General features: G+C 40.5%; 1 protein-coding gene across 1 annotated transcript in view; it reads right to left on the reverse strand.

Annotated features, from left to right (window-relative positions):
• The window catches only part of LOC117936046 (fibroblast growth factor receptor-like 1), a 28803-nt gene that overhangs the window by 2952 nt on the left and 10020 nt on the right, over window positions 1–15831 (reverse strand). The window contains exons 3-5 of the mRNA XM_034858819.1: window positions 7680–7952; window positions 1167–1253; window positions 669–953 (exon numbers count right to left, since the gene is read on the reverse strand). Coding sequence (XP_034714710.1) covers window positions 669–953; window positions 1167–1253; window positions 7680–7952 — 645 coding nt within the window. The remainder of the gene's footprint in view (window positions 1–668; window positions 954–1166; window positions 1254–7679; window positions 7953–15831) is intronic.

A 15831-nucleotide genomic window follows, 5' to 3' on the forward strand; every position in this document is an offset into this window, starting at 1 on the left:
CTGGCAGACAGCTGGGCTTTAATCAGCTCCAGATTGGGTGGAGGGTCTCTGAGTTGAACAGTCTCCCTTCTCTCCCCCCTGTGCAAACACCAGGGCACAAGCCCTCAGTCTCAAGCCCGCTTCCTCAATATGCTTCTCATATACATGATTACACAAGCACATTCATCCATGCAGCAAGGATATGAATGAGACCTGCTGATCGCAATCAGACGTCAGGAGTAGGTAGAGCAGAGAGATCTACCTACTCCTTTTTTTAAAGGTTACAGTTCTTACTGAGTCAAAATCAGACCCACTTATACAGAGATTTTGCTGTTTTTTAACATAATTGTTTGGGCACTTTTAGGCCTTTATTTGTGTAGGACAGCTGAAGACATGAAAGGTGGAATGACATGCAGCAAAGGGCCGCATGCCAGAGTCGAACCCTGGGCTTCTGCGTTGAGGAATGAGCCTTTATATATACGGGCGAGCACTCTTCCAGGTGAACTACCCAAGTGCCCGAGACTACGCTGTTTTAATTTACTGCAGCCATGTATGAAGGATCACAAACATAATCCACAAACAGCAGTAATCGTTTAATTTAATCAGCTCTGCCTCATCTGTTAGCATGACTACTTCCAGGTTAATATGTTTGGTATGTGTACAGCTCAGCCTCTCTGTGGGATACTCACGTATGACCTCAACTTTGTACGTGGCGTTGATTTCCCCAGCCCGATTAGAGACCCTGCAGGTGTATCTGCCACTGTGCTCTGGCGTCAGGTTCTTCAGACTCAGAGTCCACTTCTTTTGACGGCCCTCGCCGACCTCCTGCTCCGTCAACAGTCTGTCGTCCTTCAGCCACACAATGTCCGGTCTAGGAGTTCCACTGGCGGTGCATTTGAGCCGCACTGAGCTGCCAACAGGACGAGCTATCACCCGTTTTCTCATTTTAGCAGGCTGGGTGAAGCGGGGACGCACTTTATGGGACAGAAGAGGAAAAATGTAGTTACTTAACTTATCAGTGGACACATTACTTCAGCTGACAGAAGAAAAATACCTCCAGAAATCTCAAAACACAGCAGGATGGTTTGCAAAAGATTTAGATTAGATATGTAATAAATAGGATAAAACTGGGATGGTTCGGTTAATATACCACTGCACCATTTGTAGCATGCCAACAGAGCTCTTACCAAGTTTTTCTGCCAAGCCATCAGTGCCCTGGTCAGACTCTGCTCCACCAGCCGCCCCGGGCCCCGTTTTATCAGAACCCGAGTCATCTGTCAACATAGCAGGACAACAGTTAGTCAACAGTTGAGTCCCGATCAAACAGTCAGGTGTTATTTTGCAGTGAAGATAAAGTAAATCTTGAGGCACAGAATTGTGCTTATGTATTAAGCATTGACATTAATCTGAGGCATAGTGCATAGTTTCTGTCTTCTGATCAAGCACCACCCCCCCCCCTCATCCACGCAAGTGCTAGTAGTTGCTAGTTTGTCAAATCAAAGAATCAAAGAGGACACAGATGATTAAAAAAACACGATGATAACGATGATGATGATTTCTCAGAACAGGTGATTATCTTGTAATTGTTGTGTTGTCTTATTCTCCAAAGCTGAACACTGCTGTTTTCCTTCTCGGTGGTGACATAAAACGCATCGCACGAGCTTCTGCGGGCGAAAGTCACCAGACTACACCCTTTTGTAAACATAGCCATACTGGGTAATACAGAGTGTTTTGTGGAGTTGATAGGCTTAATTAGCTTTTAACCGACTCATTTAGCAATGGCTTGAATTTAACGAATGTTCATTACTATTAAATAGTTTTGCACTATAGCTTTAAACAGTAATTTATCATCAACCCTATTATGAATGCTTTTTTTAGTTTGTATGGCAATATTAAGGGCAGTGTGCATACGCTATGGAATTCTAGGTATATTGATACTTCTAAAGTCTGTGTTAACTTTCCATTAGAATCCCATTGTCAATTGTCAACAGTCTCACTGTCACAGCTCCTATGGCAGTGACCCAACACCAAACAGGCCCAGCAAAGTCTTCTTGGCTCCATCATAGTAAATTTAGCATTTATAGATAGGCTCCTCTGAGAGGGGTGCATGCTCAGGTCATACTCTGTAGCATTTAGAAGTAATATGATCAGTTTTCATAAGCCCAGTTCCAGGAGACAGCTGTGGAGTGTATGTCATAGGCTGACATCATGCAGCGGAGCTAAGACAGGGCTTAGAGAAAATAAAATGAGTGAAACCTAATCGGCGATTTGTGATGAGTATCGACTTTTTGAGTTAAGCATTGATGAATTAACAGAGCAGAATGGGTTCCTCACCAATATCTGCCACTCTGTGCAGGAAGAGACATGAAGCAGATGATTATTGAAGACGGACTGCTGTTAAATGATTTTATATGATAATACTGAGCTGTCAATTCACTTAAAGTAGTCCAAGCCATTCTCAGCGTTTCTAACAAACTTGCCAACCATAGGTCAAGGGAAAGACAGAATAATAACCCAGGTAAACTGTATGTTTTAATAACAATTCAAAATGGGAAAAACTACCAGCCAATTCTTTACCTTTTGTATCTCTTTGTGATTTTGAGTTCAGTGCAGTACACTGAGTGCAGCCTCAACTTGGATTTTTCTAGATGCAGTTTGGCACACTTGATTCCCTCTCAGGGTTTGATTGGGTCAGGTAAAGAGGCCAGATGTGACTTCTAACCCCCTTGTTCTGCCTCCCTCGGAGTCCCCCCGAAACCCTCAAAGCTCTCTAGGGTTCTCTGGGTACAAACCCTCCTTTGTTTGTCCCTTGCAGCACCAAGCCCAGTGATGATGTCATGGCTATTTGAAGGGGTTTAACTGGCCAACTATAATAACCCATTCCTTTAAAAAACAGCCTTCACTGGAAGAAATATTTCTCTGTTGCTCACTTGGGCTCTCCACATTCCTCCCGGTTCCTGAACCTCCCAATCCAAACAGAATATGGTCCCACACTGCCGGGGTTTTCTTTTTGACTTTTTTCTTTCCTGAATCTATTTCCTCTCTACTTTTAGGCAATCCTAGGGAACAATGGCACCCTTTATACCTCTGTCCTGTTAAAGCTTTCCCTTACCACTATTGTCTTTACACAATATTGGCTCACTAAACTGCCGACAGGGGCGAGTTATCATGACATCTCATGGCTGCCATACGTTTGATATTTTTGGAAGATTGAAAAATAAAATAAGTAATAAAAGAGTATTGACAGAGAGGCCTCTAAATATATGAGAGGCCCTACTTGTGTACTGAAAAGAAAGTTAAAGCTCCAACTCATTATGGAATCAGTGATCAAACAAAAATAAAAATTCTTTATGCACTTTAAAAATAAATCCAAGGATTGTTATGCAAACGGATAGTTAAGTCATGATTAAAAGTGCATTCTTAATGCTGGTGAAAGTATTAAATTGTTTAAAATGCAATCAGCCAACTTCCATCCACCTAAATCTGGTCATGATCTTGCCAAATCTTGCGAAATGAAAATGTGCCGCGAGAGCCAAAATCTCCATGTAGAAATAATGAGTGCCGTCAGCCCTGTATTAGCCCTGTAATATATTATCTGTGCAGACATAAACATTAAAATCCAATCCTATAAATGTTAATATGACAATCCCATGTTAATGCTAATATATGAAGCCTGCTGTAGACTGAGCAGCTGAGGACAGAGAGGTTGCTGCATGCATTGGCCTGTCCTGGTGGGGTTGCTGAGAAGTGATGGGGCCAGTTGTCAAGAGACCACCCCAAACAGGGCCCAAACAGCCAGCTGGAAGGATTGGGGAGGCGCCATATTGCACTGACTGACAAGATTCTTCAGATAGCTCAGGGGAGGACAGGCTGTCCGCTAGCAGATGGGATACCTCTCCAAGTGGAACCCCCCACCCCACACACACACCCCCTTACATCACACTGCAAAACCCCTCACTCTTTAACTTCCAATCTCACTCCACGTCTTCGCTGTCTCTTTATCTTACTGTCTTTCTTCTGCTTGGCTTCTCTGCTGGGTCCTGGGCAATGTTTAAAATGTTATGCTCTCCATGTTGGTCCTTGAACTTGAAGCTGCCAGGTTTTCATCGACCCTTCTCCCCTGACTGGCACCATAACTGACTGCAGTTGCTTCTCCTACTTTTTCATTCTGTGATCTAGTAAAAATAATAAACTTACATGATGGATACTGTATGTGAAGCTATGCTGGGAGTTACCCCTCATTTACAGTATCTCAAATAAATAATCTCTCTCCTCTGATCTTTTTGAGCAACATAATAGGCCTCCCAGCAGGCCACTGCAGTTAACTGCATTCAACTAAATGGCGAACAATTAGGTGATTCTAATGGAAAGTGTTGCTCATGATAATTGCAGACTATTTGGCTGACTTAAATTCTGAACGTATTTTGACAATGAGGCCCCCTAATCTTTGTGGCAAGAAGGCACACAGAAGGCAATGCAGCTTTGATGGAACAATTATCTATAAAAACAAACTGCAGGGATGACCCGCCAGTGTCTAATGGGATGATGGACAAGAGAGCAGAAAGAGAGAAGGGGTTGTGCTTTTGAGTTGGAGTCTGGCTGTTGAATATCTACAGTCGGTCTGTCACACACTCAGAACCACCAGAGGACAACTAGGAAATGGAACAAACCAGATCAGGATTAAGAGACAGCCTAGAAAGTCTCTTTACCTTAAAGGGCAAAAACCCTGATAAAAAAAGGCTTATGATTGAACTTTCAATGGTATTTTTTCCCTAACGTAATCACCAAGTGGGAGCAATGCATGCAGTCAGGTTGAACTGATCTCCCCGTGGTCCCTGCCAGCTTCTTCACATCCGTCTTAAACTGTCTTTATTGAAGTCTTCATTCTCACTCAGCCGCACTGCAGCAGAAGCCAAACCAGATAATTTATCTGTCAGATAAACACACCGCAGGGAAAACATTTTTATCTATCACCAAGATTAATTGCATGTTTGAATGTAGTAATCTGTAATCTATCAAAATCTCCCATCTTTAAATCAATATTTAATCCAAAAACAGATTCCATGTGCTGAGCAGTATTTATTCCAAAATGTGTTTAAAAAAAATAGGCTGTCATGTGTTTAAAGATCTCAGTGGTAAGGGAAACCCTTATTGACCCTTTTTCCCTTATTTGTGTTTGCCTGTGTTTATGCAACCTCTTTCCCGGTTTACAAAGAACTCTAAGAATGTCACAGCACAAACAAATTTCTGTTCCTCTGGTTTATATGAAATAATAACTTACAACAATTCTAGAAAGTGTTATAGAATGCTATGCTATATACTCAAAGGTTCCTAAGCTAATGATATACAAACTCTTGGCCTTGGAAGTAAATCTCGGTTAAGTTACTTCACTAAATTACTCTAGGTAGTTAGCTACAGTAAAGCTGTTAGCCAGGCATGCCATTGTTTGCAGATAAACACGGTTTAACCTGTTCCTTGCACTTCTGGTCTCTCCAAATTCATGAGGTACTACTAAGTTTCTGTATCTCCTTTTGCTCAGCCCCAACGTACACCACCTAGTTACAGTAGCTAAGAATGGAAATGGGAACCTGGATGATGAGCTGTACCTCCACCAGACCATCCGGAGTCAAGTCCTAAGTGCGTGGTTTAGTTCAGCAATTCCTTTGTCTCCTGGTCTATGTTTATTCGAGGACAAATTTGAAATACCAAATATATCAATAAGTGCATTTCCAGTTATTATAGATTGTGTGATCCCGGCATCCATTATTATTTTGACTCATTGCAAAGTAGCAGAAGCTTCAGATTTGAGTCTATGCTCAGTAGATCAAATGGTACTTTGGAAAAAATTTTGGGACCTAAGAAAAATCTACATTTCATCATACCTCATGTAAACCGGACATATTTTTTTTTCATTTCCTTTTATTGTTGACTGGGTCTGTCACTTTTGTATCTGCTTTATTCATTAGTGCGCTTTCCTTCAGCAATGAAATCTCATTCTCGTATTATTCTCCTGATTCTGAACATCTTTTTTTTGGGAGGTTCAACATACGTTTTTCTCCAAATTCTTTCAGTGCATACACTTAAGCCAACAGTCTAACTGCCTTTGTTTCATAGATTATTGAACTTGCACTAATTTCTTCCATGATATTCACTTCAATTGACACATCCTACAGTACATATTTTAGCACTTCTATTTTAACTGCTAATTCAACTTATTTCAGGATTTGTATTTTGACTGCCACTTCAATTACAACTATAGCATTTCAGCTATTTCAAACTCAGATGTTTTAACAATGAGCATACGTAAATCATGAGAAAATCTTGCCTTTTCTAATTTGTTGTCTTGTAATAATGCCGAGACCCTTTATGACATTATAACGCTACTTTTTTGTTTCTATACAAATTGACTCCACTCCCCACAAGAATCTACATTTACTTTCTGCAGCGGAAAATCCTCCATCACATTAATATGCACCAAAACTGTCTTCAATCAACAGAGTCTTGAACCCGACTTAAAATTACATAGTGGTTGTCCTTCACATGATTGATTCCACAAAGATGTATTTAGTGTATATAAAAAATACAGAATTCTCCTAAAATTCAATGTAGCCCCAGACAAAGGCACATCTGACTTTAATACTATATAGCAAAACTGTAGTTTGAACATTGACATTATAGCTGGCTCTGTGCCTCCATCTCCAACCTTTCATTTTAGCACAATCAGCAGACACCCTCTCTTTGAACTAACTGGCAACTTCATATTGAGGGGGACCCTAAAATAAACTTTGGTCTAGACTCATGAGCACGTTTTACTACAAAAAGCACTGCTTTCTGAAGTGCTCTGTGTTTTCCACATCTGCCTGATTATGGTTCTTCTTCTGAAGCCTGGCTGTCACAAGACCAGGCTGCAACTCCTCCTGCGAGAGAGAGAGCGAGCGCACAGACTCTGGCCCTAATTAGGCATCTTAGAGTAATTAGACTAAACATAGCCTTTGCGCTCCACTCCGCTCATTCATCATGCTCTGCTCTAGTGCAGAGGAAATGCACTGTATGCACATGAACAAACGAGTTACACACTGGGTCAAACTGTGGCTTAATCCTCCCGGCCCAATTCAAGAGCTGTGAGAGAGTCTGAAGACAAACCGGCACTCTTACACTGAATGTGTTTCTTATTGCTGAGCTGCAGACCTCTTGCCTCCACAGAGTATAGCCTAAGGTAAAGGAAGAGCTTGAGATCCATTTGAGTCACAGAGGATGAAGTAGTATGAAACAATATCCTATGCCGCTGTTGACTTTGGGCAGGGAGAGGTAGGGGCTGTAACACATATAATAGCTGAGAGGATCAACCATAACTCCATAGATCCACTTGTTTTAGACCTTGACCTCTGTTAGTGATGCTGTCTTTTAACATTTGAACTGTGGTGAGATTTTTGACTCCAGGAAAGTATTACAACTAAAGCTTCACCACTGCGGAAGATGATGTGGTCTTGATCTTACAAATCAGGGGAGAGTGACTCACGGCCATGATCTCTGGTTTTAGTTACCACAGGTGACTTCATGTTTTTAATAGATGCTGAACCAAGCTGGAATTTTTAACAAGACTGACACATTCACAACCCTAAATGATCTCATCTCAGGAACGCGAGCAAAATATTTTACAAACAGTTTAATGTGACACACACAACTCCATCTGCACTCACCGATGACGATGAGGGTATAGTTGATGTTCACGCTACCAAAGCCGTTGGTTGCTTTGCAGATGTATGTCCCAGTGTCATCTGCCTCCACCTCCTTGATCTTCAGGCCCATGCGGAGCATACGGAAACGGATCCAGCCGCTGTGGATGTTGCGCCCATCTTTGGTCCACATTATGAGGGGTGGAGGGTCTCCTTCCACTGGACACGGCAGCTTAAGGGCGCTCCCGAGCCGGGCCATCTGTCTGTGAGCAACCTTCTCAGACACCCGTGGAGGTCCTGAGGACACAGAAACACAATAATGGTGAGAATGAAAAATGAAGGTTTCTGGGGCTGATCATAATATTTTAGATGGCATTCCAGTATAGTATACAGTAATCATTGCAATTTTATTTTTGTCAGGGTGAAACATCGTCTAAACCAGTGATTCACAGCCAATAGACCCCTTTAAACCATGCTGAAACCAGTTCAGTCAAAGAGGGATTTTTCTAGTTATGATTTCTTTTTAGGTTTTCATAATCTTAAGTGGTACAATTTGCAGAAAGTCAGAAGAAAAAAACAGCAAAGATTAGAACAAAGCATTATTTTTTCTATTAGGGAAACGGAATCCCACCACAAGTTCCATTCATTAGCTATTCTGGATCTTTAATCCTTTAATCTCTAAATTTTGAAGTCAACATGGACGAGAAGTCCTTCAAGTGCTCATAGGAATGGAAAATTGAACATAGAGCCTGACCAATAATAGCCAATAACAAATATTAGGCATTTCCTGATCCATCGGTATTGCCATTTATAATAGCCATTTTTTTTTAATTCATTGATCAAAATCATTTATAATGGCAAATAAATGTTTCTGATAAATTAATATTTAAAAAATAAAAACGGACAACATTATTAGGGTTGGCGTTGCATAGTTTGGCCACCAGAGGGCCCTCTAAAACGTCCCTGTTGGCAACACTGATTTGTTTTTGTTATTCTGTTTTTGTTCAAAAGACTTAAGTTTTATATCTCAGGTTTGTATTTTTATACATTTTATTTATCAGAACTTTAATATATTTCGATGTTGCTCTGTTCTGTTTAATATCATATTGTTTTAGTGAGAACTCACTAATAACAACAAATAACTAATGTTAGGGTAATCTGTTTATGTTTTGTAATGCATTTCTGGATTTTTTAAATATATATCGGCCTATATGTCGGCATATCAGATTTTTACATAACCACATGTTCATATCGGTATCGGCCTTAAAAATCCTTTATCAGTCGGGCTCTATTTGAACATCTACAAAAAAAATCTTGACATCTGGAAAACTCCATTCTGCTAATGAAGACCGCGACATTCATTCAAAGCTCCAGAGCAGCTGCTGAATGGACCTTATGGTGAAATTGTTTAACCAACTCCTGTTTCCAAGGTCAAGGTTTTTCTTCTTTCCCTAGTTTGGGAACTTTTGATATCAACAGCATTACATTTAAGTCTCCATTGAGAACGACCAAACTTTTTAGAAAGAAATTTGGTGGAAGCTCACCTCACCTATTAAGTTGCGGGTAAAACAATGGGGCGTGTACATTAGGCATGTCAGTGGAAAAATGACTAGATAATAGTAGTAGTATCTATAGTAGTAATAGATAATAATAGTAATGAGCCTGAATGAGCAGTTTTAGTTTTTAGGTATAGTCAGAGAGGCGTCTCCTTTATGTCAAGCAATTTCAAAAATATTTAAAAATAGAATGGTGTACCAACAAGTTGCTATTGCAGCTCGTCTAAATATTGTGTACTGGAATCAGCAAATGTAATAAAGTATCCAGATTTCCCTGACTAAAAACAACTCTAAAAACAGCTCAGATGTGGGCAGAGGGAATAAGATAGAGGTCATTTGTCATCTTTGTGTTTGATTACCCAGAGCTGTTGAAACCAGATTGTAATAATTGGACAAGCCCGGTTGTCCACTGCCTGCACAGAGAGGGTAAAGCTTTCTGGCTCTGGTTTTGCAGTCAAGAGATCAAAGCGATGAGGTGGGCGGGCACAGTGAGACGGACAGCAGCCTGTTCTCCCTGCTCTTAATTGGCTCAGGTTTGCTCCCTCAGATCTGGTGAAGTGGAGCAGGTCAAAACACCCTGCGATGGTGTGAGGAGGCCTGTGCTGCTGCTTGCACAGCCCCAGTGTTCAACTAACCAACCACCCAAAACTAAACTAAACTCTGAATTACTAAGCAGACTAGACACCGACGAGGAACGGGAGATTGGCTGACTAAAAAGGGGGGGGGGGGGGGGGGGGGGGGGGGGGGGGGGCAGCAACAGCCCGCAAAAGTACACCGTCTGTGCCTCAGAACAAATGGCCAGTCTGGTAGTAGTAAAAACAATGGGGAGCTTAAGTATACATGGCCTCTCCAAACACATTCACATACACACACAGACACACTAACACACAGACAGACACACTCACACACACACACACACACACATACCATTAGTGCATTTCACAGATATGTTAAACAAGAAGATCATTATACTGATGGGGCTGCAGTGGGGGAAGGTGACACAGGTAACTCCATCTGGCTGTTTTATTTATCACATTGCCAACAGATGTAGCTGCAGGTAAAAACATCTGGACTGCTGGGCCTGTGACCTTCAATGCTAAAAAAGCTGGACTCACTCATTTTAAAAAAAATTTGAAAAAAAAAAAAGAATGATTTATAAGGCATGCCAAAAAAACTCAGAAGGGAAAAAGTGACATTTATAAAAAAGCGTAAAGCCTCCTTCCTTTTTTGTTTCTGTCTTTCTCAACCTTGCAAACACACACACACACACACACACACAAACTCAAAGTTTTTCTTCCTCACTGTGGATGGCCTTTTCTGGTCCACCGCATGCACAGGAAATTGGAAGTGTCATTGTTTATGTCTGTGTAGAAAACGTGACCACAGTTTTTTTGGCTGTTGTCAGCTGGCCCATATCTGACTCCTCTGCTACCAGGAAAGCCGAACAGAGGCGTTCACTGTTTCTGACTCTACAGACTCAAAGTAACACAAACAGGTCACAGCGTTGGCTTTGGGCTGCTGGAGCTCATATGGACTGAATTGATCCTAAAAGACCGAATCGCCTTGTAAAAACACAAATACATTTCTGCCAAATCTTGAACAAATAGGCTTCAGTTATCTCTCCGGACTTGCTCCTTCTGGATTGACGGAGGGGACTAACATAGAACAACAAGGCCTGATTCATGTCAAAGGTTTAGCTAAGCTTAAATGTCACAACATATTAACCCAGCATAGGCACTGCTTCTGTCAAACAAAGATTTCTAAAAACTGGAAGGACATTTCTTGAGTTATATTCCCCCCAAGAAAACGAAAAGAGACACGGGGACCTCTGAGTTCTCTTTTCCATTTGTTTAAATATTCAACAGTGCACTACAAAACCCATCTGCAGTGTTGTTTGCAGGGCATTTGCCATTTATTGTACACTCAACCCCTGCCTTCTAGTTGAGATCCTTGTGTAAATGTCTTTTTAAGCTTCTTAACATTAAAGTGTTTTTTTGTATTTGTATATAAAGTGTATTTATATGATCAGATGGCTTTATGTTGGTGTTGCAGGGAAACATTGGCTAGGTTTGCTTGTTTGGTAGACTGCATTGTCTTTAAACATACTTTTTTATTTTGCCATGTGATTGTTATTAATCGTTTAAAAGAATAGTTCAAAATTTTGGGGAATAGGCTTTTTCTGTCTCTTGAGTAAACTGAGAAGGTCGATACAACGCTCCATCTCACTAACTCTAAGGGGAATCAAAACATTACAAAAACAAGCATAATTCCCAAATTAAATCAAACTATTCCTTTAATTGTGATAAAGGTCTACGTGATCTTGAACTTAGGTTATTCAGAACTACTCCAGACGACTTTGGACGGTGCTCCAAGTGCAAGGAATGTGCAACGGATGATTTCCTCCCTTCATCTCCGCTCTTAAAAAGTCCTTTGAAGACCTTTTGAAAAACAAGGCATGAAAAGGTGCCGAAATCAAGGACATCGCCTGAATAACTTAATAACTATTTTTTCTGTGTGCATGACCACATCCTTTCTTTAGTAAGGACTCTCCTCCTCCTCCCTCTCAGGGACAGGTTCTCTTAACCTTGGAGTTGAAAGCTCAGATATTATACACAGAGGCCCTCTGTAAAAGAAAATCCAATTGTGAGAAAAATTGTTCTGTTGTTATCTGCTTGATTGTAAGATACATAGCTGCACTTTTCATTGCTGTTTAAGCTTTAGTCTTTTGAGGCGCTTTCCTGTGTTGCTGAACTTAGCATTAAGTTCCTCTAAGGAGGCTGTGAAGAATGGGAATCTATCGATTTATGACAATCTGATGTAAGTTTCAGACTATTGACTCAAATTGTTGGAGTTCTTAGCTTCTCTGTAAATGGAAAATGATACACATGACCATATTGCAGCCTTGTTATGGTGCTCCTTATTATAGCCAAACTCCATGTGTGAATGGAATCTTTCATAGCGCAGGAAGAGGAGGAGGAGGCCTGGCGACTCTCAGAATTAGCTCTGTTTTTCTTTGCTCAATTTGGTGATGGATTATTTAAAGAGAAAGGGGCACATTCAGTAAGAGGCATTCTTGTGATTTAGACTAAGTATAGCCATTTTCACAAAACCTTGTGAGCGGGTTAATGAACTGCTGATCTAAAGAGCAGGCATCCGTGGAGGGAAATATGCAAGGAAAGAAATACATTTAAAAAAAAAGAAGAAAAAAAATAGACTACAAAGGCTGCCAGATATGAGCAATGTTCAGATGTGCTGGCACCTCTGTCCTCATTTATTTTCTCTTTCACAAAACACCTGTGGATTTGTAATAATGTGTACTTGCATTTTTCTTCCCATACAAAGTGCTTTGGTCTTTCTAGTCATTACAAACAAGTCAATAAAGGGTTGGCTTACTGCTGACAGCCGCTCCAATAGCGAACACCTGGAACTTAACCAACCGCAAAGAGAACAACTTGATAATGCACGCAACACTGTCTGCCCAATACAGCATATAGTTCAAACAACACTGTAAACATCATCTAATAAAAAGGATTTGGTCCTTAATCTCAAGCCAACTCCAAGAATTTCTTGTGCATCAAAAGGTTTTTGCAAACTGCCAGACTGTAGTGATATATTTCTTAGATAAACACTGGTGTGAGTGAATGTGCCTTCAATATGCAATATTTACAAAAGGATAAGAGGCAGAGAGACAGATAGAAGCTGGAGAATGCATCCTCCTACTCAGCAGCACTGTGTAAGCATAGCAGACCATACAAGAGCAGACAGACCTCTAACATAAGGGAGGAAGTTTAGTGTAGCCTCTGCTTTCAGGAAAATATTCATCATGCATCTCATAAAACATCATGAACACTTATATAAAACAAATCAACAATATGGATGGAAAAGGTAAGTTGGGTTTAAGTAACACCAGAGGAAAGAAAGAAAATGCACCAAAAAACTACATGAAAGCTTGAAACCAAATCCAGAGTCAGTGACTTTACTTGAGACTGGAGAGGTTGCGTGAAGGCAAGAGGTGAGGCGGACTCCGCAGCTCGGGGAGTGTGTGAAAGGCCAGAGCTTCTGTTCAGAGCCTGCTGCTGCACTTGGCTATACATTTCACAAGCAGAGATAAAAATCGGCATAAAACAGTGAGAGAGAGGGGGAGGGCACTTTGGCAAATCAAGAAAGGAGGTGAGGTGAGGGAGGGGAGCAGTGACAGGGTAAAAGGGGACGGGATATGTGGAGTGGCAGTGGAGGCTGTTCTGACAGCAGAGGGGCAGCCGAGGGTGAAGAATGTCGTCTTTTCTTACCTCTCCAGACGTCCTGCCCAGCCATTTCACCCAATGTGGTAATCAATACCTGTCATTTCGCCCTCTCGGCTTTCCAATCAATAGATAAGAGCTGGGTAAGACCAGCCAGGACAATGGCTCTTTCTTCGGCACCATCTGATGTGGGCTGAGTAGCAACTGCTTCGGTGGTGGGAATGGTACAGGAGGAGCTATTGGGTGACATGAGGGACTAGGTAACAGTGGCAGGGGGTGGAATATAAAGAAAGAGGTAAAGAGAATAAGATGCTCCAGGATATCTATCTGATTAAAGCAGAATCACAAGAATAAAATTGCTGCTTGTTTGCCGAGAATCTGGTTCCTTCGCTAATGGCCCTCGAACAACAGGCTCATGCCGACCCCTCATCAAAAGAACTGGAAAGGAACAGAGAGAAATTACTCCAGCGTCCTAAAGCTTCTGGAAACATCTCTATCACGCGGCCTACCCTTAACAGGCCCTACTGTGGCGCCTTTGAACTCTAAACTGCTATATTTCATTAAACTTGACTGCCTTCACCCCGCTCCAGCTGCCTCTGTCAGAGAAAAGCAGCATGTGTGTTTGTAGACTTACTACTGTTACGTGTAGCTCCACCCAACATAAATCAGTGAGAAAGAAAATCATTTGGAAACAAAGCTTCTACGTTTCTAAAAAAATGAATGCACTTTTATGAAACAAAACATTAACCTTCAAGAAAATGCAAATGCCATACATTTAGTAAGTGTGATTATTGTTTAGGTTATCTACTCACTAAACTGACAAGACACATACAAATCCAAGTGGCTCACTGCCTCAGCTAACCATATCCTGGGAGAAATCATCCGTTTTATAACTTATTGATACTTTGATCATATGAAAAGCCCTTTTTCATTCAGGATTCCCCATGAGAACTCCCTACTTTTCCATACTTCCACAAGCCTGGAAAAGTACAGAGTTCTTATGGAAAGTCCTCAACTTGAATTAATAGAGGCCTTTCATATAATGTTTTTGGAGTGACCATTTTGTCTTATTACTGAATAGTGCTTACCAGTTTCTGGAACAGTTTATAGCCTGCTTTTCTAATTTTTTACCTGGTCTACCACTGTACAGAGAGATGGGTATTTTCAAAGTTAGAAAGTAAGTAATCACTATTTTGGGTTGTTATTATTATTAATATCACCTTTTAAGAGCCTTGTGACTTTCTGTGTACATGCCAGTACTTGACTAGTGTTGTCTCTACTGGGAGAGTTTGATTCATTTTTCTCTTCTACTCAATTTATTTAGCAATTTATGATGTTGTTTCCCATGTGTTTTTAAAGATTACATCCGGCAATATTTTATATTTTTCTTATTTTCAACAAAAAACAAAACAAACACTGAATTTATGCTACAAAAGTATTGTCTGTGTAGCTAAAGATTGATATAGCTTATTCCTCTGTTTCATAAATGTCTGTTGTTGTCCAAAAACTATTAAAAATACACTAAAGAATGTTGCACTAGGTGATATGTAGTTTTGTTACCATGAACATGGGCACTGTAGTTTAGCTTAAATCATACCACATGCACCATCCTGCTGTCACTAGTACATCAAACGTCCCCAACAAATGCCCAATTGACTCCTGTTTGAATAAACTTCGCTAAAATGTGTGATGCTCAGCTGTTTGAAGCCGAGACTTTTGTATAAATTAAATAATATATTTGTGAACAATTGTTTTAAAAATATTTACATCAGTAGGAACCAATGGGCTTGAGACTGAGAGCCACAAGTCAGAAAGTATTTAGAGATGGACTAACGCATTACTGGTTTTAGTCCTTTTTTTTTTAATTATTAGATTTGTTGACAATAACCAAAACAACTTATTATTATTATTATAATTATAATTATAATTATAATCATCATCATCACCATTTTATGTTTTTATCACTTTCTGGTTGTGTGTATGTTCACTTTAAAAGAAAAGGAGGGGATGGATAATACAAGACCATACTGTTTACTAACTTGGTCTCTTCTCTCCATACAAATATCAAAAAGGAAATTAAATAAATAAGATAATTGATTTAAATTTTTTTTAAGATTATTTTTTGGGCATTTTAGGCCTTTAATGGACAGGACAGCTGAAGATGTGAAAGGGGAGAGAGAGGCGGAGTGACATGCAGCAAAGGGCCGCAGGCTGGATTCAAACCCGGGCCGGCTGCGTCGAGGAGTAAACCTCTACATATGGGCACCCGCTCTACCCACTGAGCTATCTGGGTGCCCAATTGATTTAATTATTGAATATTTAAATGGTCAAATGTTACAAAGTAACTGTTGTCTGACAAAGAGAAGTATCCAATCAAAA

Source organism: Etheostoma cragini, chromosome 20, assembly GCF_013103735.1.
Source record: "Etheostoma cragini isolate CJK2018 chromosome 20, CSU_Ecrag_1.0, whole genome shotgun sequence".
NCBI classification, from domain to species: domain Eukaryota; kingdom Metazoa; phylum Chordata; class Actinopteri; order Perciformes; family Percidae; genus Etheostoma; species Etheostoma cragini.